This window comes from Trachurus trachurus (assembly GCF_905171665.1).
Source record: "Trachurus trachurus genome assembly, chromosome: 13".
NCBI classification, from domain to species: domain Eukaryota; kingdom Metazoa; phylum Chordata; class Actinopteri; order Carangiformes; family Carangidae; genus Trachurus; species Trachurus trachurus.
In genome coordinates, this window is record NC_139892.1 from 33,247,610 (window position 1) to 33,274,959 (window position 27,350).

The window sequence follows — 27,350 nt, forward strand, 5'->3', positions numbered from 1 at the left end:
TGATGTTTTACCACTAGATGGTGCTAAAATATTGGACAGAAATCTCCACCTTGTGAATGTAAATGGTGAGGTTTAAATGTTTTCCTTTAATCTTGTTAAAAGCTATTTGTCAGACTAACATGTAGAGAGTTAGAAAGGTATCACTATAAATAAGACCCCATGTATATTTACAATGTAATAACAATATGTGGGGTTAACTCTGTCCGATCTAATTTTCAGAGAATCTGTGGATTAATCAGAAATGGCTGATGTTAATGTATCACTTCATCTGTTTATTTACATATAATGGGACATATTGATGTGGGTAGTTAAACTGCAGACAGTAACATACACACGTCTTCCAACAACAAACTCATACAAGTGGCGAAGGGAAGCAGTACATATTTCACTATTGCCTAATAATCATTTAAAAAAAAAAAGAAAAATACAAACAATCAACAACAGTAACATTTGAAACCACCTTCATGAATAGATATGGTTAGAATGCAACATGTAATTTTATAAACATTTTCTCCAGCAAAGGTATTCTGTCTGAGTTCATGAGGCTTGTGAGAGGAATTAAAAACAAATTTATTTTCTGCGTTGCTGGAGGAAATTTCTGAATCTTCAACATGTAAATGCTGCTTAGACCATATAATGAGCAAGAACCACTTTTTCCTCTGGAATGGTTTGTGTTCATTTCACAATAATTAACATACACAAGTCACACACTATGTGCACAAAGCAAACTTCACAGTACTGCTTTATGTCAAATATACTTTTTTTTTTGTGTCCAGCCTTTCCTCTGTCTGAGTGCATTTGTGTTTTTAGTGTGACCAATAAGCACCATATAAAACGACTCCAGAAGCCATCTGAGCTGACATAACCTACACTCTTTATCATCATCAGCTGTGAAGATGTCTGCCACAACACAGGTTACCGTAACACACTTTCAATACAGCTCTCGTCCTAAGTACACTCCATTCAATTATCAACTTGCCTTGCTGGGTCAATTGCTCTTAAGGGCTTTTCTAGATCCAGATATAAAATGTAGCGTAGCCATGGTTAATCTAATACCACACGACTTGCCAAGGCCTTTCCCTACACGAGTTCATAGAAATAGCTGCAAAGCCATTTTTATGTTCTCAAAACACACTGGATCTTAACATTATATATGGTGCTTGTTAGTTACAGTAGTGCCATTAAATGAATGTTGAGGTTTAATGAATAGGAGAGTAAGAGGGCAGGGGAGAGCAGTACCACACTGGTGGTTCTCCATCAGTGTTTCCACGCTCCATAAAGATAAATGCAATGACGACCTACATGAAATAACACATCTCTGCCAACCTCTGGCTTTGGGGGGAAAAAAGAAACACTATATAAATCTGACTGTAACTAAAGGTGGTAATGAAATGTCAACATGTTGAAATGTACAGCGTCTATTCTGGGTGACTTCATCAGCAGTACAACAGGTACAGAATACTGCAACACATAGACTGCTATGACGAAGAGATGAATTGAGCTTCTATATTTTATATCCGTATGTAAACAATATTCTATTTCTAATCGCCCCCCTCCTGAAGTTCTGTAAGTGTTGGCTCTGTAGAGAAAAAGGAAAAAGGTAAAGGGGAGGGTCCGTTTCCAGAATGACAGGGTCAGGGAGCGGCTTGGTGTCAGATTATCGGGGCAGGTAGGACGGGATGTGGTGGTGGTTGTCTGGTTTCTACTCGAGCGACTGGAGCATGAGGAGCTGCTTCAGGACCTTGGTCTGACTGGTCTCCCTGATCTCCCCCGCGAGGAACATCTCGTCCACCACCGTGTACACCTTCAAAGTGCAGAGAGAAGAGGAAGTGCGTTAGAGGGCGGACGGGGGCCTGAATACTGATCAAAAAGATATGAGAGGATTATGGGAATTAAGGACTAGAATAGAGGACAAATACCACAAACCGCATGTGGCATTGATGAAACTGAAACCAAAATGACATTATCCTCTTTCCTAGACATGAAAGGTTTTAGGGGCTTCTGGAAAATTGTCTTACACAATGGCATGTCATCATCTAGGCTGTGGTCATTGTTACTCAACCCTGCTGCTATGTCTACAAAATGCAAAAAATAACCCCTGGATGACAAACTAAAATAGCACACATGAGATAACTGTAACTGGATGAATCACATCTGAGATAGGTGCTTTTTAAAAAACATAAACGGACGGAGAGGAGAGGAAGATTAAGTCCCCCACATTGTCCAAAAAGGCTGCTTTCTCCTATCTGATGAGTTGCGGTTCTCACTGATTCGTGCTGAAGTTAAGTGTGTGGGCGGATGTTCAGACACCTTAGCTAATTAGCAAGAGCAGTGGCGGCAGTTGGGGGAGGACGGATTTCAGGGTGTTTGTTGCTTAGCACTTCTTTTTTATGAAAGATGTATAAGGATCATTTAGATGGATCTCGCCGAATGACTGCGCAGGTTGTAAATATTACATCGGTTTCCATGGCAGCGTAATGAAAGAAACATATCCTCATCTGCCTTTTGTACTCCTCTGCGCCTTGTTTGATCCAGGTGTTTGTAATGTAATTTGAAGATCTCACAAGGCGGAGATAATCTCTCGTTGTTCTTACCTTGTAGAAGTTGAAGACAAGGTCCAATTCACACACGTTGTGGAAATACTCATTCAGCACCTTAGAGAAAAGAGAGGAGCAGTATAAAAAGATGTGAAGCCTTTTATCCAATCACATGGCAGCCAAGAGACCAGCAAATACTGCTCCTTGAGAAAACACAGATATAAGATAATTGTATGTTTTAATGCGATGCATTAGTGTAGAAATATACTGACAGTGTAATGGCAGCAGAAGCCACTTAACAACCGCGTAATAAGCCGATTTCAACCACAAGCACATCCATCTAAAATACGCCAAATTAAAATTTATGTGGTCAGATCATTTTAAGCTGTTACACAGTGTCACTCAGGGTGGCACAATTACTGACCCTTTGTCAGGAATTTGCATCAGTGAATGTTCAAACAAGCTCTGTGAAAGTCCTGCCGGGAGCTTATGTGCCGTTCAGCTTTACTGAGCACGGCCGTGCGCAGCAACGAGCGTAGAGAGGACAAACTCGGGCTGCTGTGTATTTCAGAACACCTGCATTCCTTCGTAGTCAAACATTACATCGAATGACCTTCACTCCTGAGGGCTCTGGGTAGAAAATGGTTAACTGTTTATCTGAGCCCTACGCAAACAGTAGGCCGTACTTCAAGATCACAGTTAAAGTTGGTGCTACTTTAACAGTGAATGTGAGTGGAAAGGAAAAGGCTGTTAAACAGCAATTAACATCCTAAGCGATCGAATGAGAAGCACTTGAGCTGCCTAATACCTCCACATAATCACCAGGATTCAAAGAATAAACACAGATAGTTGTGCTGATTAAGTCATTGATTAAACTATATAAGGAATTAATTATCTAATAAAATTGTTCCATTTTAAAGACATATCAATCATTATCTCTGGTTCGCCAAAGACAGAATCATTTCTTTAATTACTGTCTGACAAAGTCAGTCTTTCCAATAGATTCTGTATCTCTAGAATTAAATATTTCAGACATTTCTGTGTCACCATATTTGTCTTCGTGTGGCACATGGCTGGGATGCTAATGTCATGCAGAAAGTCCTCATTAGATTATCAGATCTACAGGAGAAACCTGTTGCCTTTCTGTTGTGGAGTTAATATATTTTCAAAAACTCTACTGCAGAACTAAAAGTCGAAGTGATGATCATGATATTACTTATGCATGGGGCCAGGAAATAATACTCTACTGCAGCTGTGAGAAGAACAAATGAAAAAAAAGAGCAATGATCAATGCAGGCCGATGTAACCTGTAGTTCCTGAATGATGCACTCATTTTTCATCATAACCACACTGTCAAAGCTCTTTGCTTTTCTTTGTGAGCTGAATCACAACTCTGTTCACCCACAAAGCCAGGACCGTGATCGTTATCATCATCGTTATCAACATCGTCATCAAATATCAACTAATTTTCATTTATTTGCTTGTCATAAATAAAACCAGTGTGACTGATTTACTTCACAAAGCTCTATTCACTCTCCTTTAAAGGGTATCATATTCTCTAACATCCTTCCACTTTATATCAGAAGGATCTGTCATGTTCTTGGCCATTTCAATGTTCACACGACGTCTGTACAGTCAGACTGTGAAATCAGACTCCGGTTGTAATTAGTGATCGATTTGATGTTTTATTGCAGAGAACTGATTTTTTCAGCATCACTTGACCTCGCATTATCTAATACATATCAAAGTCGATAATGGAACACCCTGAACATAAAAATGTAAATTTGATGTTTTGGGAATTTGCACTGAAATGGACTGTCACGCTGAACGTTTCAGCTGTGACTGATTTGTTGGCCTTGAAACAATCTGATAATCCATATTCAATTGCAGACAAAACACAATCTGATACTTATCGCTGTGGTTTAAATAGCACTGTAAATCATACAGTCGCTGTGGGGAAACATTACTGCTCTATTAATTTAAGGTAAACTTGAACACTGAATAAAGCACTATTCATTTCCCAACAAGAGCGATGATAAGGAGCTGCAAGTCAGTGGCAGAGAGAAACTCTGGGAGAAATCAACACCACATTCCTGCAGCCAGTCAGACCATGACAACTAAATCATCATAGTTCACTTACTAAATCTATACATCATGTGTTGTGTGTGTCACGACACTTACCTCTACAAAGTTGTGGATTCCCTCGAGGTATGCCAAGTTGTTGTCGGTCACGTCCACACAAATACAGAAGTACAGACCAGCGTAACGCCGGTAAATGATCTTGAAGTTCCTGAACTGTGAGAACAAGGCAGATGAAGTCTCTCAACAACTTTGTTGCTCTCATATTTTGACAACAACAGCAGATTTAGTTGGGCTTAAGCTACCCAGCTTTAAGACAAAACACACTCAGTATATGTATGATACTACTACAAACAATATGCATTGTACAACTGACAGGCAGATGATGATTTTTGTTTACTGTTAACTGTGACTTTATTTAGAAAGCCAGCCAATGGTTGTAAATGTTCTTTTTGTAAGTTGTGTTGGAAATTGTTATAATTGCTTATAAGCAGCCAGTGGAAAAGACTTATAATGTGGGACACACACAAGTCACATTTTACTGTAATGTAACCACGACAGATGTTTAAAGACAGTGTGGTTTCAGTCATTAAACTGTGGTCCTTGATAAGAAAGTTGAAAGTTCTGGTTGAACTAAACAACAAAACAAATCGACGCATGTTACTGAAGCATAAAGAGAAAAAAAACCAAAGACATTACATGCATACATAAGACTGATCCCATACCTCCACAAAGTTGGTGTGTTTGGCATCCCTGACGGTTACCACAGCATGCACTTCCTCAATCAACTTCTGTTTCTCATCGTCATCAAACTGCATGTACCATTTGGCCAGTCGTGTCTTTCCTGCTCGATTCTGAATGAGGATAAAGCGGATCTATGCGACAGAAACAGAAGAAATAGAAAGACAATAGTGAAATAACAACACGATTAAGTATTTTTCAAACAAGTTTTTGGCAGATTTAGCTTTTATTCGATAATCAGGAACAGAGAGGCAGACAGGAAACCTGAGGGAGGGAGAAGGGGAACACAACATCATGCAGACCAAGGTTCCCGGCCAAAATCATTACATGGACATAATATAATATAATTCAAGTACATTTATTCAAGGACTGTTCTTTAATTCACATTCATGCTTTCATTTTTTTAAATGCCACTTTATAATTTATACTGCTACACTATATTTGAGAGTGATAGTATTATTCACCATATAAAACTCACAAAGAACTTTTAAAATATTTTGTGTGTTTCATAAATTACACTACCCAACAGTACATACAATTGCAGCAGGGTCTACTAATTGGCAGCTATTCCAATATATGGTCATTAAGTCATTAGTGAAACTCTTCATGGTATCACTACCAGCTTCTAATGATGATGTCAATTTTTGATTCATACTTATAGTTTGGACAAGTGCTCTTAATGTTTCAAATTGAGCTCTGTACAAGTCTGATGCACATTTATCACTGTTAAAGATGATGATCATTATGATTACTGATTGTAATTACATTGTGTTAACTTGCTTTATGCATCATTTACAACCAAATGATTATGTCAATAGCATGTACTTCAGGGCCAGCTTTTTGCAGTTGTTTGCAGTTGCAGTTAGTTTAACATTTGATCCTTATCATAATTTCACAATTTAACATAGGTAGATTTTGAACGCAGTACAACAAATTGAAGCTGTAATAGTATTAGAATAGCTACCACCTCCATCTCTGGATTTAATTTACAGAGAATCAAACATTCAGAGAGGTTTATCTAACGTCACTTAGTTGTCCACTACCATCTGTTTATCACAACCTCAACGTTAAAATCCATTGTAGATAAATTCTGGTTAGCATTAGCTTTAGCTAAGGTGAAAGCTAGCGTTAGCTTAACCACACCCATTTCTTTGAGAGTATGACTAAGCAAGCTACTAAATGGGACAAACATGATTGACAGGTGATCTACTTAAGCAAAGTGGTGGTTAATCTGTGTGATAAAACATTGTCTACAAATCTGTGGCCTGTGGTAAATTAGCTAACTAACTAGCTCCAGCTACCGCTTCCTACTGACTGAATGAAGCGGTTACTTAGCGCTAACAAGCTACGGCTACGAGAAGAAAACAGAGCAGTATTTATCTGTGACATACTTACCATTTTCGTCTCCTAAATATGGACCTTAAAAACTCCACAGTAGCAAGTTCCTGGTGAATTATGCTGCAGTTTTACATAGACACATCGGTATTTTTTTTTTTTCGACCGCTTGTCCGCTATCTCCCCAGAGCTAACAGGAAGAGCAAAATGACACTCGGTCGCTGTGCATGACGGGAGCTGTAGTCTTTGTTGTCAAAGTTAGAACACATTGAATGTAACTTGGTACTACAATAACCAGCGTCCCTCTGCTCTGTCTTTTGCTTTGGATCACATGAGAAGGAAAAGGGACGTTGCTGCTGTTTTCTCACAGATGTGCACACATCCATGTGTTTTTGAAACATTTCTGGATATATCTTTAGAGATAGATTTTGAGTACAAATGTTTATGAAATATTGCTCCACATAACATTACCTAAAAAGACTGATCACATGAGTTTGTAGTGAAAAAAAAGTCATATTTTAATAAAAACAAAATTGCCAGGTCATATAGAATCTCATAAACTCCATATAAAACTTCTTATATGAAACAGGAAGCAGTGTTTCCAGTTAAGAGAAAGTTCTAAAAATGTATTTCATCCAGTTGCTAAAAATTGTGTTTCATTGTGTGTGTGGTTACATGTTACCACATTTGTGACACACCTCAAAACTATTTTCGTACACAGAATGCAAAAGTAGCAATATACATTTCCAGCCTCTTGAGGTTAGATTATTTGTGGTTGTTTTCTGCACAGTCAGGACTGAGAGTTTGTTTACGGGACTGGTTGGACAGCCAAGTCACCGCAGAACATTGCCCAGACAGCTTGGACAGCTCGCCTCTCTGCGCGTTCGGGGCGTTTAGGGAGTCAGAGGGGGATGGGGGGAACTGTGATTGTCAGGGATTGCACAACTGTGAGTGGAGGAGGAATGTGCTTGCCCTTGGGACCCAGAAATATTTCAGCTGCAAATACAGAAAAGGGTTGAGGTGGGACGGGAAAAGAAATAAAAATGAAAGGGAAAACCAACCATTGAGTAAATGATAAGTGTGGAGTTTTTCTCCTACATAATGCTTGCAGCTGTGTTTTCACACTGGCGTGTCCACCCAGTGGTAACCTTTACATGAGGATGAAATAGCACAAATAAGCAGTGGGTGTCATAAATGAACAAAAGTTTTATGGTAGAGTCCCAGTGGTAAAAGAAAGGGGACGTAAAACAGAGGGAGATTATTCAACAGAAACTTTGACCCTTGCTAATCTTGCTCTGTGTGATTGGGGTCAGGCAAATATTGCTGAGAACACAGTGACTAATGTGATTGGACAGAAGCTTGTGGACTTATTCAGACGGAGGGCAGTGCACCTTGAACCCTGCCTGGCTTGTGTGTTTAATGGTGGGTCGCATTTCAAACTATCAAAGCACACACAGTGCACTTTATACATCATAACTATGGAGCTCATGGAGGAAGAACTTATTACAAATGCCATCTCTTATCTTGTGGTTTTGGTATTGACTGGAGCTTAAAAGATAAGCTTCTGACATGATGTCTGTGTTGTTTCTTGGGTGTGGTGTTTCAGTTTTAAATTCACAGTGTCAAATTCCATTCCCAAATCAATAAATTGTTTTGTGTTTTTTACAGCCCTCCTATCACATAGTTTAGATTACCAGATTGGAATTGCATGTTCGAGGAAGTTCATGGATGGACTCACAAGGAGAGAGAGAGAGTAGAATTCCAGGAGAAAGCCCTAGTGCAAGACACTGAACATCTGTTTGAGCTGTTAGCACAGGCAGTTGTCTCAACATTGCAGACATTTCTCCCAGTGTGTGGAAGTAATTGCATTGTCTTCCTTAAAAAAAAAGAAAAACAAAATGTGACAAATCATCAAATTTTTCATCAGTACGGGTCTGAAATCATCAAAGGAAACAGAAACTCTTTTACCAAGTGGGTGACTCAGTGCGCTATGCATACTGTATGATTAGAGTTAACCTTTGAGATGATTGATTTTCTCAGTAAATAAATATTTTCTCTCTGTACTGCTCAATAAGGTTGCGGTTGCGGGTAGGAGTCTTCAGCTGAACGTGCAGCAAACCTATCTACATGTGATGCAGCCACTGAACATGTAAATCTGTTTGTAAGTCGGTAACTTATGTTGGAGTTTGTTCAGGGAAATTGAGATGACTTTAAAGAGGAAGTGATGTGTATAAGACATGGGGACGAAAGGGCAAATGGACCGAAAATAAACTTAATTCATTACAATCATGATGACATGAACACATTTTTCTGTCACTTAGACAGTGTTGCAACAGGACAGACCAGAATAGTTTGACATACGTGATGTGGTAGCCTAGCACATAAAAGGCAAGTAAACCCAGATCTGCAGTTCATCATCTTAAGGCAAACAACCACCAATGAAGACAACTTAACAACAACACTGAGGAGAGTGAAGTGGAAAGCATATCTCAGATATTGCTCAATGTGGGGGAAAAAAGAAATACTTGAATTACTCATTACAGATTATGGCTGTTGTCATATTGTTATATTGGATTATTATTGTATGTCATGCCAGCAGTATTTTATTGTTGTAGCAAGTTGAGGTGAAGAGTAAATTAGAGTAACTACTTTAAACAGTATTTTTATGCATGGTATTTAAGATCCATCAGGTGTAAAGACTGATCCCTCAGATATAAAGATAATGGAAATATGAAACAGACTATTTATGTGTGAAAAAATTCATATTGCACTTGGTTTGACTCCTTTTTTATATATACTACAGAATGATTTACAAGAAATGGACAATCCCTGACTTCCAGTGATTGTTTTAATGGTGCCTGGCAGTGTTGTTTATGTTTTGTTCAGACTTCAAAAATGGGCCTTCTTAATAAAAGTTTAATGTTGTGCCTTTGCAGATATTCATTTAATGTAGGCCTAGTGCTCGTTTATTTTACTTTTAGTTTTTACTTTTATATTTTTTTTCTAGGCTAAATAAATTTGCATGGAATTTAATATATCAAACCACCACCAACAATAGAAAAGCTTGGTGAAATTTAAATAACATAGGTAAACTCTCTTAATAATACTTTTCTTTCTTTTTTTTTTTAATCTACTAGTCACTGGGCTAGACTATGGCTACGTCGGAGTGAACAGTGGTATCATAAACAGCGTGCGTGTGTTGTAATTGTGTCCATGAACCGCTGGGCGAGACTCTCCCTCTCTCTCTGTTCTCTGCTCTGGCTATAGGAGGGAGATGCTGGATTCGGGAGAAGGTCCGCCATTATTGGGAAGCTGAAAAAAAATAGACTTATACACACCGTCACACATTTAGCCTGTAAGGGGCTTAACATTAGAAAGGAAAACACAAACGGTGTCCGACGAGCTGCTCGGACACGGAAAAATCAGCGCTTCGGTAAATGAAGGCAGGACACTGCGACCGCGTTTCCACACGGACTCTTTTATTTTTGACACAACAAAGGAAATAATAATTGGTCAAAACAACGTGGTGGTGGTGAAACCAAGAAGGAAAAACACACCGAAAACAGCGCTTTCCAACGCCTCACCTCAACCCCCCTCCTCCTTCTTCTTCCTTCATTTTCTCCTTGTTTTCCAGCCGTGGTGAAAAAGACGAGTTTGAACAGAAAAAAAAATTTCTTTGCTTGACGAGAATTTAGTTGTTTTTTCCTCTTGTGCTCAGACAGAGGGAGCGAAAGCAGAGATGTGCATCTGAAAACTTCAGGCTGGCGAAAACGTGGAGAGCCGTGGACAGACGGCACGTTCACTGAGGAAGAAAGAAGAGGAGAAATAATCGATGAGAGAGCTCGTGGGGAGTGTTTTTGTCTTGGTTTTTTAAAAAAGTCTTTCGCCGGCTGTGAGTCGCAGAGGAGCAGAGAGGGAGAAAGAAAGGAGTGGACGCGAGCTGGACAGAGAGGAATGCTATGGTATGTAGAATAATACTCTCTGTACGCTATATAATACACATGAATGGACATTTTCTGAAGTGAAACAATGCTGAGAGGCTGTGGGTGTTATTTTTGAGGCGTTTACTTCTTCACATTGCAGCTTTTGGGGTTTTAGGAGAAATAGCTGCGAATAACAAGAAACTGGGAGTCAACCCCCCCTCCTCCCTCCTTCCCCTCCTTCCCCTCCCCACAGCCCTCCTTCAGGGATGGTGTGATTTGAAGCCCCCTTAGTAGTAATAATAATGGTGATTTAAATCATGATGCATGGGTGGATACAAATAAATAAAGAAGAAGGCTGTGCTAATGTAGGTTAGGGTGAGCCCGTCGCTCGTTGGTGAAGGGAAGTTTACAGCCGGATAAAATGGGTCATAAAAAATGGATCCTGTCCAAACATTAAAAATGTTTATACACCAAACACCTGGAATGCATTGGTCTTGTCAGGTCTAGAGAGACTCCACTGGTACACCTTGAATTTCAGGACTTTGCATTGTTTCAGGGGAAATAGGATGTTAGTGTTGGACCGGAGGACTGTCAAGCAACTGTTGTGCTGTGTCTGCATGTTTTGCGTTTTCATTAATCTGCTGATGGTCCCCTGGTTTTTACAAAAATAACAATTAGATGGTCTATACTTTTTTTATTTTATTTTTTTTTTAAGTTTTAAAGTCTCCCATTGCAATAGCATGAGGTTTTATTTGGCATGTTTTAGCCTACATTTCAGCAGCAACAACCCCTAACCCTCCTCAGATTTAGGTATTTTTTTATATACAAGATCTTAAATAGTATTATTTAAAACAATATATAGTAATTAGTTTCTTTCATATTAAACTTTGAAGAATCCTAGCTGCATGTGCACTGCTTCCTGGTGACACAGTTGCTTAATCTGTATACGCCCTGCAACTCTTGTTCCTTTTCCATTCAATTGTACCTGTCACACAAATGAGTCAAATCTTTTCTAGATCGGCTTCCCTAGCTGTTTCTCCACTAAATTAAATATCTCGGGCACAGATGTTTACCTTTAACCCCGGCATGCTGTCTGCCTAACGCTTTATGCTCTAAGATAAACCACAGATAGGCTGATCAGGGTTTACCTGATGGTAACAATTAACACAACCAATAATCTGTTTTTGTGCTAGTACCAGCCAGTGGTGTGTCACAGCTTAATCTCACTGCTGCTACTGCATTGGTGGTCATTGCCCTGTCAGCCACTCCCTGTTTGTCAGTGTCCTTCCGCAAAGACTTCAGTACTTTTTTTTATTTATTTCCGGAGTGATCATTCCACCTGTCTCTGAAATATTGATTTGAGATCGACGGTGAAAGATTTCAGGGGGAGCGAGGGGAAGTGGGTGAATGCCTGTGTAGGTTTTGATGTGGAATTGCGTAGCAAGAGGATACTGCTGTGTCACTGTCAAAAAAAAGAAGGGAGAGGAACTTATCTTTTCAAGCAAGCTCATGCTTTTTTTTTTCCCAAGCCATATAAGGCCTCATTTCACACCTGGCTTTATTAACATGTATCATGGGAGATGTGATCACTAGTTGACAGCTTCGCATAACGTACGTCAGCTCACATCTGGAATCAGAATGCGTCCCCACGTGTGTCTCGAGTGACCACTTGTGATCGGATCTCACTTCCCCGCTCTGAGCACTTACACCGTTTTCATTTGCAAACACCAAATGCATTGTGGTATTTAACCGGCGGCGGACGGCTACGTGCATAGTCTGCATGGAAATTAAAGGAAGAAGAATAAGAGGAAATCAAAACAACACTGGGTCAATTCTTTTGGTTTATTCCAAAAAAAATGTTTGACACACTTCCCTTTTCTTGCGTTCTAATACATTCACACACAAGTCAATACGTATCCCACTTTTTCGTCAGTGGGTCCTCAATGCATCTGTCCACTCGCGATGGGATTGTCCAAGTGCGAGTGACCGAGGGCCTGAGTTGACTTTGTTGGCGAGGCTCTGGCTGAGCACTTTTTGATGAGTTTCTCTCCCTTTTGATCTTAATCAACCTTATTAGGAGGACCATGCCAAGGAAGAAGTAAACACACACACACATACGCACACACGCTTTCTTGGTAGGACAGTCTCTTTGCTCTCAGGTAAATGCATTAGCAGCTGTCAGCACTTCTGTTCTCTGCTTGATTGGGCCCTTTGCAGTGCAGTCACACCTCTCCAGGAAGCCTCTTCTTCCCCTAATAGCCGTGCCATTTGCCCAGGCAGCGGGGCTAGCTACCAGCACTCACCCCCTGTCTGTCTGTCTGGCTGCCCGCCTCTGGGCCTGCCGATCGTGTTGTTGTGAGTCCCAGGGCTAGAACATGTTCCTGGGATTAGAGGAAGGCAGGCTTTGCTCGTCGGGATGTAGGTCAGAGATGCGGATGCATCCTTTGATGAGGACACAGGAAGTGCGAATCTGTCCCATATTATGTGGACAGATAAACACAAGGTTCGACATGCTTTGCAACAGGAGCAGCGGATGGATATCTGATACATATCTCATATTTTAATTTAGAATCCGCAGTGGATTTTAAAACTCGAATCTGGTAATCAGATGAGAAAGGTAATTTGTAAGTAGTTGAGCTTTTCAGTCTAAAACATGCCCTACGTCGGTAAGCCCAGCTGTGAGCAGGTTATTTTAATAAAGAAACTGTGTTTCTGGCTTGTACCACTCACTTTGAAAACTTACCCCATACAGTATTATTTCCATGTCAAGCCACAAACCACAAAACCACCGTGCCACTGAATGAAACCATGGACTCTCACCTGCTCATTTGTAGATGTCACAGCCAGCCTACCTGTCAGCACACGCTGCTTCCACAAAGCTGAAGATGGAAAACTTCCCTGCTCATTTGAAAAATCAGCAAATTGCTTCTGTCTCGTGTATTACAGGAGAGGTTTGCTTGTGAGTCAGTGTAAAGCCTGTGTTTGATGGAGAAAGGGGCTAATTATAGCGGGCAGCTTTGGAGTTTGGTGGACCAGATTACAGTCACTCTCCTCTCAATGGCTGCCTTGTTCTAGTGGCCGATTATTAGGCAGAGAGAAGTGCATTCTGGGATGATTGTATCTGAATTTCCATTAGAAAGTGTGCCTGCCTCAGTTGAACTGAGGTTCTCTTCTCTCCCTACTGTTGCAGCTCCCTTGCTCATTACTGATTTGCAGATGGGGACAGCTTGATATAAAGGCCTCTGTAGTGTGGCCCTATTCTGTTTTAGAGCCCGTTTAACTCTGTATCCTGAATGACCGAATTATGTATGAGGGAGCTGACCCCAAACCAGCGAATTCTGGCTGCACATAGTGTATGTTTGAGGGCATAAGCCCTTTATAACAAATGAGTCACCTATGAAGTCAATCAGCAACAAAGATTGCATTTGCTCTATATCCCGATCCCACCTTATTATGGGATTGCTTTTCCAATACAAATGCATTATTAATGTATAAGGCGAGTGGAAAGTAATGGCTTTAGATATGATTAATGGTTAAAATGGTCACTGTATGGGCTCTGTTGAGATAGTTTGAAAGTAGCTTCCACATCCATTTCTTTGAACACAGACACTGTTTAGTAGCATGGTGACCATGGAGATAAAGGACCAGGATGTAAGCCACAGAGGAATGGTGACCTCTGGATGTGAGCGGCCCTGCTTTGCTATTCCAGATACAATTACACAACAGAGGGACAAGGGTAATGGGCTATGGTAATTTGGAAAGGCTGCAGAGAGGGAACACGAGGGGAGAACGGGGGAGAAAGTAGAACTAGGAAGAGTGAGAGAGTGACACAACAAAGTAGGTAGTCAGTCGGAGGAAAAAAGAAAAAAAAAACGGCAACAAGAATGAGAGAGTAAAGTAAAACGCTAGCAAACTGCTGCCAGTTTCTGCTTCAGGCTGTGTTCCTGGTATGTGCCCTTTCAGCTTTGTGCTCAGAGATCGACCAATCAATGACAGCCATAAGTAACCCTGCTGCTTGGCTATTGGCCACGGCTGAATTCCATGACTCAGCAGCATGTCCATAGATAAGATGTTATGATTGAGCCGCTGCCAGTGAAATGAGGCCACTGCCCAGGGTTCAATAGGTTGGCCTTCTGCTTCTGTAATCGCACACACAAAGTCTGTCCCACCTACATGCAGTACCAACCCAGCTCCTAACCCTACTCTACTCTACGTTCTGTGGCTTGTTGAGGGGGCTAATCTGAAAAGAGAGGCAATATAAACAGCACTCTCCACTACATTATCATGTAAAGGGTATAACGACTCCTGATTGTTTTTGGAGTGACTCAGTGTTTATGCTGACTGTACTTAGGATTTTTGAGAGGCTGTAGACACCAGAAACCTCTCACCCTCCGAGACAAAGAGACAACCCTGAAATCCACCTACGCGAGTATTAAAGGATAACTCTGAGCATATTTGTCGTCTGCGGACTCATAACACACACTCCCTCCCGCCCCGCGGCACTTTAGTTTTTATTTAAGTCCCAACCTGTCGTGCTGACCTACTCCCTCGTCTCATTTTTGCAAGTCTCCAGGCCTCATTGCCTAACTTGGGCTGGAGACGAGGAGGAGAAGTCCCCGTGTGTCATTGTTTGACTTTCTCTCAGGAGATTCTCCCGCAATGGCGCCCCAGAGTTTCCTGCAGGAAGTCCACCTACGATGCCCCCGGTTTGCGTGGGGGGGCGGGGAGGGCCAGGAGGAGTGAATAGGGTGAGGAGAAGAGGAGAGCCCAGGGTCAAAGGTGAGGGAAAGAGTTGGAGGAGGGCAACAATGGACTCTGTTTTACTCTACTTAATAGTCAGAATAATCACCAAATCGGGTAAAAAAAACAAAAAAACACATTGCACAGAAGAAACTGACTGATTCCATTAGAAACATCTCCTTTTCACAGTTTGTAGTTTGTCATATTATTTCATTAACACATTGTTTAAGTTAGGGACAAGAATGTACCTCTGTATAGACTTAAAGAGGTAGAGAGAGTTATTAGATAGATTTTATTTCTGCCTGCCTACTGCTGAGAATAATATGTCGACACTCAGAGAGGGGTCAGCATATGCAAATGAGATGCAAAATGATTTGTTAAGATTAGTTTCAGTGCAGAGTTGGACTCTACAGCTGATATCGGCAGTGTTGGCTTGAGGGGCATCTCAGCCTGCCCAAGCATACAAATACAGGCGGATATAAACCAGCTTAAGGCCTTTTTAGTGATGACCTCGTCCTCCTGATTGCTCTGAGACAGTGGGCCTATGGTTTGGTGTTTGTTTGGACTTTTTAAGTATAGTATTTTTTAACACCGGTCTGGGTAAAACAATCAATTCCATTTAAAACGCTTCCTTTCTGCAGGCGATTGTTTGTCATGTAACTGCTCCAGTTACTGTCTGTCTCCTGAACACTTCCTACACATGCTCAGGTCAGGTATTGTGGGGGCCACACCTTCTTTCTGCCACAGGAAAAGTTGTGTGTAGTCTGATACAACTTGTCGGTTCAGTAGGGAGCTCAGCAGTCAAGCGATGACGGCGCCAATCATTCCATACCTGTCCATCACTTTCAAGAGAGATTTCCAAGACAGATGGAGGGCTGGATATAGCATGCTGTGTATAATAGTACACTTGTCTCTGGTAATGTCAGCAAGACAGTGATGGATTTATTTTACTTCCTTCGACATCATGGATTAATTTCACTGGAAGAGGAACAACAGCAACAACAGGTTGGATGTTATCTGTGAAGACTGGCCATATTTGTAAGCTACTTCTGTCAGGTATTACCGTACATTCTCAAATAGAAGCCCAGGCTTTTATTTGCTTCAACTGCCAAACTGACCCGGTTTATATTTGGGACAGGCTTTTATTTAATTTTGAACAAATCTTATGCCCAGTATAGATGGAAAAATCCCCTCAAATCGTTTTATTCTTACTGTTAAAAAGAGTAAGAATAGAAGGAAAGAGCCTTATCCAGAACACACATTCATTTATTCTCGAACAACACGACCGGATCCGCCAGGTTTGGATTGGACTTCCCTTTTTTTGTTGGCTGCGTTCAGGCCAAGAATTAATGCTCGTGAGTCCGCCCGCGTCTGGTTCAACACCCACGGGTCGGACCAGATCAGTTCTTAATTTTGAAGGCCCGTTGAGAACTCTAGCATGAATTTAACAGGCGATCGTGGGCTCTGAAAGGTTTTATACATTCACAAGAACTTGCAGAAAATAGAAATAGACCCAGCTTCTAATTGAGATCGGCTTTTATTTTCTCAAACCTGTAGCAGGACCCGGCCCGTACAGGAGACCGGCTTTTATTTGAGAATTTTACGGTATAATGCCAACTACGTCAAAACCTAGTTTATGTATTCAGTTTGTATTCTGCTCTGTGTCATCTGGTCATGGCTGAATTGCCAGTAAAGCTGTTCTCATTAACATGTTTGTCTGCTTCTGTTGTCAGACAACAGAACAAGTTTGACATAGTGACTGAAACATGATGGCCCATTAAGATTCCATGTTTACCAGCAGTCACTTACATGCCATGTTGAAGTTGTTGCTGTGCTCTGTGAAAAAACAAAAAAAAAGATTCCATAACTGCTAAATGGCCAAATACATAGGTTGAAGATAGCGGCTGTGCTGTGATTTCTACTTTCAATTATATTTATTTGAAAAGTGATCAGAGAGAAACATCAAGGCTGGACAGGTGTGACAGTGGAGGGAAAGCCTGAGCTTACCAAGTCACGTGGCCAAAAACCATCAGTCAGTCAGTCAGTAACATTTGCATTCAAAACTCTGGTCCAGCCAAAACCAAGCATCGCCACTTCTGCCCCTCTTCTCTGCTCAAACTGTTCTATAAACATTGTAATTGAAAAGCAGTAGACTGTGTGACTAATTACAGCAATTTGCGTTTTCATTTAATTTTTACACATTAGCCATAATAAGATTAGTTGTCTAGTGAATTATGGCACAGGGATGGTTTTCGTATTTGGCAGTGTGCAACAAAAGCAAACTGTGTGTGCAGAGGCAGGAAGCGGAGCTGCGGTGATACTTAAACATAGCGTCTGGCACTCCAACGTAAGTCATCGCCGTCTCTTTGGGTTTCGATTCGCGCCTTGTCAAAATATAAAAACAGCTTCAGGTACGTGTAGGTGGATGCTCATGGCTAATGCAAATTGACACTGCTGGAACATGATGTTTAGTTTGTGTGTTCTCACAGCTTGTTGTCTATTTATCTTCTCTTGTCTGGAGCACGCCGCGCCGCCTCTGCCCGGGCCGCTCTGACAACTTTATTGGAAGTGTCTTCTTCGTACACCTGCAGCGCTCAGACAGAAGATGAGAGAGGTGGAGAGTGGGAGGCAGCGAGGTGTTCCGCTTTGTGACGTATTCTAATTAAAGCTGGCAGGTTTAATCACAGACTGATAAGCATCGGAGCGGAGGGAGAGGGACCGAAGTGGAGAGCCGAAAAGGGCCCGCGGACCCAACTAGAGGCCTTTGAGACAACCTCACTTGACCTCAGGCTTTTTTTCTCACTTTCCTCAAACCTTTCTTAAGCCCTATCGATCTCTCCTGCTTCCCCTTTGTCTCTGACTTATTTCTTTTTTTTTTTTCTCCACATCATCACCAAAATATTTCTGCCTTTGTTTATTTCTGTTCCCATGGCTCTTTTCATCCCCTCAGTTTTGCTGTCCTTGGAGCGCCACTGCAGTGTTATTGTCAGCTGTGGTTAAGGACACAGGAAGGGCACCACCTTGTCACTAGATGTTTGTCTCAGATGCCACTTCAGGGGGATCTGGCCACCACTGTGGTGGCCTCTGGCATCTCCCCAGTGCACATGTGCTGACACTGTCTCTCTCCCACACATACGGGAACACACAAACCCCTGTGTTTGGACATTTAACAATGTTGTTATTAGTATTCTTAACTTGGAGCTCGCCTCAGGCATTTCAACATTTGCAAATCATTACCTGGCTGTTATTGTTTAGCATTCAAAGTACATGCGACTCAACTTTTCAAAGTTTTAAAACTGGCTAACTTGTCACAAAGGGGACTGAAATGGCCTGAGAAATGATGTACGCTACACACAAAGATGTGACCAACAGTAGGCGACCCCCTCCTCGCCCTCATAACATAACTGTCAGAGCGGCTCTGGCCGTTGGGCAGCCATGTGACAGTGGACATCATATCCTCTTTAAGGTGAGAAGATAAGGTGGCCGTTCATAGCCATTCGTTATCGGAGGCAGCGAGCCCCCTGACACCTCCACATCCCTTATCTGGCCCAGGCCCAGTTTTCTGGACCACGTCGAACGCTCATGCAAGCCCAGGGCTGATGAGTAAGCACGGCTCAGCCCCGCAGATGGCCGGGGCCTGCCGCTATCGATCGGCAGCGCCACCGCCTGTCATCCAGCCACCACTTAGCTAATGATGTCCATACTATTGTGTCACGGCTGGGAAAACGGCCATAAAACAGAGAGCGGCGACTAACGCCGGGGCGTCAGAGGGAAAAGATGGATTTTTTTTTTACCGACAGAGCAGGCACACCCAGAGCAGCCTGAGCCGGCAACACTGTCGTTCTTATTACTGCTGTGCCTGCTCTCTCTGTTGTGATGCTGGTTGGTCTGTCTGCAGGAAAGAAAAGACCACAATTTCTGACAGACTGCCAGTCCCAGCGTTGGCCTGTTTCTGACCTTGTTACTCCGATTGTTACTGTGGGCAAACAGCACATTTGTTTGTGCTAATAAAATACTCGCAGGATGAATGAATCACCTTAAATGCTTGATTCTCAAGGCCAATTAGAAAATGCTGTACAGACACATGTCCACCGTGCCATTTGAGATGATTTTTAGCTTGAGTTGGGTTTTCAATAGGGGAGGGAGGGGGGGGTGTGACATGGGTCATTTCTCTTCTCAGTGCCATTATTTCCCAGGATGCAGTACGGGGCCCCAAGGTCCACAGCTCTTATGTCAGAGTTCATTTCCTGTTGCAGTGCTCCGGCAGCTCCTGAGGATCCACCATTTTGTAACATTCCTGATGAGGACTGGAGAAATGTGTCTGAATTCATTTTTCACTCCTGAAATGTTATTTCATCCTCCACAATCACCTTACTCACCTGACTCAACCGCCGGTGGAGCGACGGCAGCGGGAGAAGGATTTCTCACATATAAGCTCAAGTGAATACACCGTTGAGTGTACATGAGGTCACGGTGCGGCTGACGACATGTGAGATGATGCGTGTAATGTAAGATTAGCAAAGCCAGGTTTCTGCTCATTAGGCCCAAAGATGAGACAACCGTGTTGTTTTAGAGCGACAACCTCACAATAGGTCTTTGCCAATGTTTGTATTTTTAATAATACCTCTACAGTGATGCATCACACTCGGGTTTTTAAACTGCAAAAAAGGCCTGCTGCCTCTTCCTTTGTCGCTAAGCGGACTTCCCATGTATGCCATAAGTTGTGAAGATAAAAGCGAGGGAAAAACATGGGGCGAAGAATGTAAACATTTCGGGGAGTTGTTTTCGGTCGGAGCAGGGTTGTTCCGAGGGAGGACAGCCTTCACCACGCCACGGCCCGTGTTAGTCACAGTTGTCGGAGAGAAGAGAATGCAGACCTTTTTGCCCAATGAGGGAAAAGGTCGTTGGAATGCAGTTTGTCGGGTCAGGACGAGCCTGTTGCAGCCTAAATGCATGCGACTGCCAGAAAGAGTACGGGATGAGATGAGATTGGGTTAGGGAGAACCTCAGTTTTTTTTGGCGAGCCGTTTACGTGTACTGTTTATGTATTTAGGTCTTGTCAGCATTCTAGATGACTTATTGGATGTTAATTTGTTATTTCAGCTCCAGTGTCAATGCAGTCTTAGATCTCCACAGACACCTTATCCGCAGTGTAACGCCAGAGTTGAGAGTTTATATTGCAGAGCGGAGGCAGCGTGTCCATCTTTGCAGTCGGATCAGCATTTGGCATTTTGCTATTTGGACAGCTGGAAGTGAGCTTTTGAAATTAAATTAGCTCTAATGCACCGTTTCAAGTAATGAGAAAATGATTCACATCCATTAAAGGAAGGAGTTCTCCTATTTAGTAATTCATTTCTATAAAGTTGTAAAAGATTTTTAAGGTTTTAAAAACGGAATGCTTCAGTTTTTCACGTCAGGGACACTGACTTTTTGTCCCTAGATTAGGTGAAGCTCAAAAATGCTGGATCACACATTTCCCATAATGCATGAGTCATTGTGTCAGACATGTTAGACAAAACTCCACCAAGGCCACAGAAAACACGATTTAGCTCTTATTTCTAGGCTGTGCACTTCTGCTGTGTGACTAGTACATTGGGTTTTACATGTCCTTTTGAAAATATATTATGATTATAATTAACGCATATACTGATCAAAAGATGTTTCAGAACAGTTAAATGGAACTAGAGGAGGAATATCATAATATTAGTGAACCAGCATACATTGAAAGTATGTGATTAAAGGGACAACGAGGAGTTTCTATTCGGTTATAAAAAAGTCTCACGTTAATGTGGATGAATCTCCGCTACCCACACTTGTTAATGGGCCCATTTTCGATAAATATATCGTTTTGTCTCTATCGTTATTTTGTTATTATTAGTGGTGGCGGAGATGCTGGTTGAGCCGACCAGCGTTTTTTACTTTCGGTTTCGCAACGAATCATGAGAATAACGCAGCTGAATCGCCGTTTATGGTCGGAACTACGACGGTATGTGAACCTCTTTGAACCTCTGACTTAAATTCTTGATGAATGAAAACATGAGTCCGTCTTGCGCCGGTCAAAAGAATTTTACGGCGCGCGCGGAGGCTCATAAATGTAGTGTGAAAACGCTTCGCTTTTCCAAAACTCCTCGTTGTCCCTTTAAGTAATACATTTTTCAAACGAATATCCCCTAAAAACCCCTTTCCTATTTCTCAGTTTGTAAGATTGACTGTTTTTTCAGAGTCAGTTGAACATATTGGGGTTATTGGGACTGTTGGTACACACTGTATTCTCACAGTTTATACACTAAATGATTAACCTATGATCAATAATCGTTAATTGCAGCCCCACTAAACTAAACCACTGAACCTGACATGTCAGTTTCAAGCAAGGGGGCAGTTGTCGGTCTAAGAAGTGAAGCTCACTTCCGCGTTCAAAAAACTGCAATCCCCCCGGCTTCCTCTGGGGGCTGGTGTCAGAAGGGAGCATTCCCCATAGACCCCCATGTTAAAATCGCCGATTTTACATCCTCAGTTAACATGTTAAAAGCCTGGTGTCAGAAGGTTTTTTTTTTTTTCAATCGATAGTTTCTACCCCCGCACACACTCTGAGGGGGGTGAATTTTTTTTTGGACGCTACATCCATTCTTTTTACAGTCTATGGTTTCAAGTGGAAAAGTGTCCCTCACACTAGTCTGGATCTTGAGAAAGCCCGTCAGCGTTTGTTCATGCAGGCTGTTATGTTTTCAGTCATGTAGTTACTTCAAAGGCCAAAGTAGTTAATCACTAAATGTTTCTGAATGACTAATGTGTTATTCATCCTACAGCGATTTTTGGGAAAAGAATTGCTTTTGTTCTCGGCCGTTGATCATATCTGGTCAGTGAAGAGAAGACATCAAGTGTCTTTTCCACAGTGGAACTTAAATCCTCAGTGGGCAGATACTGTGGTTTGGACGAAATACTTTATACAACATGCAACACTGACGTAAACTCAGGATGATGGCGTCGCTAGCCTCCTCGTCTACAATCAAACCAACACATTATTAGCGCAGAGCTTCCATTGTGCTCTCTCAGCTCAGCCGCTCCCTTCAAGAAAAATCCACACAAAGTTTTAAACACCGCTGCCGCTTCTAATGAGCACAATTGAAAATGAGTTGCTTGAGAAGAATGAGTTGTTTGAGCTGATAAGTGGAAATCCATTTTAATTCTCTGCTAATGTATTGTGTGAGAGTGCTAATGTTTTTTTCTTCAACAATGAGACATGGTTCTAACACTTCTTTTAACATCGACGCTTCAATCAATTGTGAGATATTATTCTCTAACTACTGAAAACAAACAATACAGAGAGGAAGAGAAAAAAAACAACCAAACAGCATCTACCAGGTTCTATTTGTAGGTATCTTTGTTTTCACACTGCGTGCTGCACAGATTTGTGGATGTCATGTGTGAGTGACGACATGAAGAAAGATTTCTTTCCAGCGTAAAATTGGAGCTGATTTTTGCGTCTAACCACCAGTACACAACAAATACACCTGGTGGTGGAACGGCTTGTGATTATGCTGATAAATGCTGCGATCGTAATTCATTGAAATGCACAATGTAACAAATAGCAGCTTTTTAAAAATAATGATTCTAAACAAAGCCGGGGCGTCATTCCGGTCTTTGTCTGGGACCAGTGATTGAAACGGTGCTTTCCGCCGTCGTTTCCTAATCTTGGAAATGAACATTCAGCATCAGTGTGATAGCAGTAATTGTCAATTACCTTGCCGTTATGAGTTTCCTGTCAAACGTGTGCCAGAAATGACAGAAAAAGAGAACGAAAACCTTTATGGGGATGTTGATGCTTCCATTATTCCTGCCACCTGCTGGGTGTATATTGTGAAAATGTGTATGCAGGTGTCAGAGAGATCAAGAGCTGGCGAGAAATAAGGAGGAACAGCGAGACATAATAAATACGACTTCATAAACACGGGAGGCAGGAAATGGAAAGGAAAAGGAAGATCTAAGAGTATATCGGAGCCATCAGCTTCGGTGTTGACCTAAACATGTCAGATCATTTGAGTCCTGCTCCTCCGATTGCAGGGAGCTTCGTGTTTGTGCACTGTTTTGTATACTGAACCAAACAGGTGCCTGAGACTAGTTTAACCTGTCCTTGAACCAATTCAAGGTATTACGCATCAACACACCGTCAGACCTTTAAGGAGGCTTCGTTTCGACACACTCGGGAGTCATCCGCTCACTGTATTACAGGTTTTTGCTTCACAGCCCATGTGACCGTGCCCTCTCTCCCCGCCCCCCCCCCCCCCAGTCAGCTCAGTGTTTGGCCACTAGTGGATCAGACTCTAGGAAACCCAAACTTTTCCCGTGCAGCTTTTAAACCAGTTTTTTACATCTCGGTGCCTTGTTGTTTTCCTTCTTTCTGCCTCCCCTCCGCCTGCTTCCCCAGAGGTCATAGTTGACAGGAGGAGACATGGGTGGGTGATGTCAGCCCCTCGCCTCGGGGGACCTGGGAGGCCCGGGGGTGGGTGGGTCGGGGGGTGGATCCTGTTAGGTTGGGCAGCAACTCCAAAGGGGGGAAGATGGGAAGCGGCGATGGCAAAGAGAGGGAAGGAACAGCTCGCCGTGGTAACTTTGTTTGTTTTTTTCACATGTCAGTGCTAAAGAGGGAGACACAGGATGTCAGTGGTCAAGGCGGTATCATTCATGACTCTGTGTGTGTGTGTGTGTGTGGAAGCAGCTGGATCCATATGAAATGCCACAAGGTCACAGATATGACTTTAAGTTGTGACTTTACTTGTTTTGTTCTACATATAGTAGCCATGATGATCACGCCATGGGAGTTTGTCACTTGTTCGAGCGAAGGTTGTTTTGACGCACGCTGGGTCGTTGACTCTATATATGTTCAACATCATGAGCTAAACACTTGTGCAGCATTTTTTTTGTGTGTGTGTGTGTGTGTGTGTGAGAGCCCTGTGAGCATGTGGGGCGGTGCCCCCTGGGGTCCCTGGCCTGATGATGGACCACGATAAACAGATCCCACTGCCTGCACAGCTGGGGCACACTGCAGTGCAGGGAGAGAGGGAGACGGAGAGAGGCATGGGGACAGAGGCAGACACGAGAGAGACAGAAAGACAGAGAGAGAGAGGAGAAGGAGAGAGAGAGATTTGTATTTGTATTTTTTCTCTTAAGGTTTCTATTCTATATACAGTATACATATGAAGTTTATTGTTGTTTTGTTTCATTGAGTCTTTATGCTTTGGCAACAACGTCTTTGTGACATTCATGCCAATAAAGCAAATTTGAATTGAATTGAGAGAGAGAGAGGAGAAGGAGAGAGGTATAGGGACAGAGGCAGACACGAGAGAGACAGTCAGAAAGACAGAGAGAGAGAGGGGGGAGAAGCAGAGGGCGAGCGGAGCCATGCAGCAGAGGAATGCTTTGGGCCTTTGGGGCAGGATAGAAACTGCAAAAAGGACAAGTGAGTGCAAGGGAAACAAGAGCAGAAAACTGATTATAAATGACAAATCCCCGTCTCTTGCAACCAAACAGCGTTAGCCGGCGTGTCCTCGGGGTGGGAAAATGCAACAGTAATAGCTCCGACTCCCAGTCCAATCTCCTGTATGTATTCTACGCATTCTATGTGCCCCCCCCCCCCAAAAAAAAAAAAAATAAAAAAAAATAAAATTCAACAGACAGGGACAGGGAATTTTGCCCCTCCTCTCCTCCGTCCTCCCCTCATCCTCTGCCCCGGCGCTCGCCGCCCGGCACTGATTGGCTGGTGAGGTAAAGCGAGGGATGAGGTTTTGTCGCCTAATCTGCCAGCAGATCGCCACTGATGGGCCTCTGTAGAATGGCTTTAGTAAATTACTGTTCCAGGGAAGGGCAAATCCCTTCTATCAGATAGCAGCTCTCTCTTCATCTCTCCCTCCGCTCCAAGTCCCGCACTCCCTTTCTCTTCACTACATCAGTCAGGCTTTGACTTTATCTCTTTATCGCTTTACCTTGCTCTCCTCTTCTCTCTATCTGTTGTCCTCGACTTCTCTCTCTCTCTCTTCCTCTCTTTTCATCCTTTCTTTTCTTTTGTCACGTAAAGACATTGTTTTGTGTGTGAACCTCTTTTGTGCGACTCTCTGCAGCAGACCTGATTGGGAGTGAGCGCGCTTGGAGTTGGTGTCACAAAGAGAAGCTCTGTGGCTTTTTTTTTTTGCTCTCGGGGGCTGCTCATCAACATCAGTGCATTACAGCATGTGTTCGTGTGTGTGTGTGAACAATTTCCACTATCCCCCTGCTGTGTTTATGCATGTTAACAAGATGGACCTGTTTCCACGGCGGCCATTTTGCCTTGCCCGGCCTGAAATCACACGAGATACAAGATACAACAACTGTGCACATCCTGCCACAACACCAACACCTTGAAGATGTTGTCTGTTTGACTGTGGATTAGAGGAAATGTGGCTTTTTTTGCATGGCTGCGTCGGAAAAGATAGAACTTAACCCAGGCAGAGAGAGAGAGAGAGAGGATGAGGGAGTGAGATAGATAGATACTGAAGAAGAAGAAGGGAGTGTTTTTGTCTCAGTCTAAATCACTGTCTGAGTGCACACTCCCCCCGAGGTGGAGAGCGCTGCCTGGCATAGAAGCCTGAGCGAAGCCAAACTCTCCGTGACCTCCTGTGTTTTGGTTTGCTGCTACCGCTAACTCCTCCTCAGTTGCGTAAAAAAAAAACTGCCAGCGCAGTCTCGCAGCGCTGACATATGGCAGCCAGGCGTTTTTCTGATGTCACATGGCGGCCCTCCCCTCACCCCCCCCCCCCCCCCCCCCCGGCTCTTTAATTTACAGGTGGCGTACAGGAAAGAGGTCGGAGAGACCTACATGTAAAGTATGTTTTATTGCCATAGTAGATTTACAGTGGCCCAACCCCAGCAGAGATATCTGTTCAGTCAGTGGAGGTGGTTGTAACTTGTTGTGTAATGAGTGGGTTTTACATGCAGGTCTGATTTAGATGCTGGGGTTTTGATCTTATTTCTGGGGAAATACTTTTTTTTTATTTTTTTTTTTTACAAGGAACATGAAAAACCTGATTCTTCAGTTCCCTGTATACAGATCATCATGTGACCTAGGTTTCTAATGGTTTGGAGGCGGAGCAGTTTGTCTTTTACTCTGCGACATTCTGTTCTGATCCTCTGATCTTTTTTGGCTTTAAACACCGTGATATGATCTCTCAGTGCATATTTTGTTTTGTTTTTTGTTTTTGCTTCCTAAGAACTACATAACTGGAATATTGGAAGACATGTCCGCTCACATGGCAGTGATCATGATCAGACATCAGGATAAAAGTGTTTGTGTGACGATAAACTCCATTTGTAAGTGCAGCTAAGTTATCCAGTCTATGGATATTCTCATTCATCCAGGTCATCATTCTTTTCTGGGCAAGTTGAATCGTAGCTAACTGGACTTGTATTTGTCGTCTCGTTTGTTGCGGACTAGTGAGACTTGTTGCGTACGAACTGATGAAGCTCCTTGGATAAGAGGCGTCTTCCCAGACAAGTACAAGTCCAGTTGCCTATGACTAAGTTATCCAGGTTTAACAAAGTCAGGATCGTACACATCCTGATCAGACCTGGTGTGCCAGTGTCTAATCCATTTTTTTTAGGTTTTGGCTCTGAAAATATTTGATCCCCTCCTGCTGATTTTGTAGGTTTGCTCCCCCACAAATAAATGGGCTGTCTATAGTTTTTATGGTTAGTTTATTCTAACAGAGAGACAGAATATCAACAAAACTTTCAGAAATAATATAGCTAATCATACAAGTTCTAAATTAATTTACATTTGATCAAGTGAAATAAGAGCAAACAATCAACAGGGGATCAAATACTCATTTTCCCCACTGTAGCTGTTGGGCGACTAATCATGTGTCATTTGGTGTGTTACCTAGACCACCATGGTCTTCATCTGTTTCCTAATGCCGCAGCCTGGCTCTGATAATGAGCTGAGTATATGGCCAAATTCTGTCTTGTA

The 27,350-nt window shown here is 42.4% G+C and overlaps 2 protein-coding genes across 3 annotated transcripts in view; one reads left to right on the top strand and one right to left on the bottom strand.

Moving 5' to 3' along the window:
- Positions 1 to 251: 251 nt before the first annotated feature.
- On the bottom strand, positions 252 to 6,894 carry ap2s1 (adaptor related protein complex 2 subunit sigma 1). The gene is made up of 5 exons (XM_083984896.1): positions 6,753 to 6,894; positions 5,342 to 5,491; positions 4,719 to 4,832; positions 2,595 to 2,654; positions 252 to 1,804 (listed from the first exon to the last, which is right to left on the bottom strand). Exons 1-5 carry the CDS (start codon positions 6,753 to 6,755, stop codon positions 1,703 to 1,705), a joined length of 429 nt encoding a protein of 142 aa, XP_083841022.1. The 5' UTR covers positions 6,756 to 6,894; the 3' UTR covers positions 252 to 1,702.
- A 3,074-nt stretch (positions 6,895 to 9,968) lies between these two features.
- Positions 9,969 to 27,350, top strand: part of arhgap35a (Rho GTPase activating protein 35a) — a 68,053-nt gene continuing 50,671 nt past the window's right edge. For both annotated transcript variants that reach the window (XM_083985275.1, XM_083985274.1), the window contains exon 1: positions 9,969 to 10,654. The gene's annotated coding sequence lies outside the window, so the exon portion shown is untranslated. The remainder of the gene's footprint in view (positions 10,655 to 27,350) is intronic.

Excerpts from the sequence above, each read along its gene's own strand:
- ap2s1 (XM_083984896.1), bottom strand. Across the intron at positions 2,655-4,718 it reads GAATCCACAACTTTGTAGAG|GTGCTGAATGAGTATTTCCA; the intron begins GTAAGTGTCGTG and ends CTTTTCTCTAAG. Across the intron at positions 1,805-2,594 it reads TTGTCTTCAACTTCTACAAG|GTGTACACGGTGGTGGACGA; the intron begins GTAAGAACAACG and ends TGCACTTTGAAG.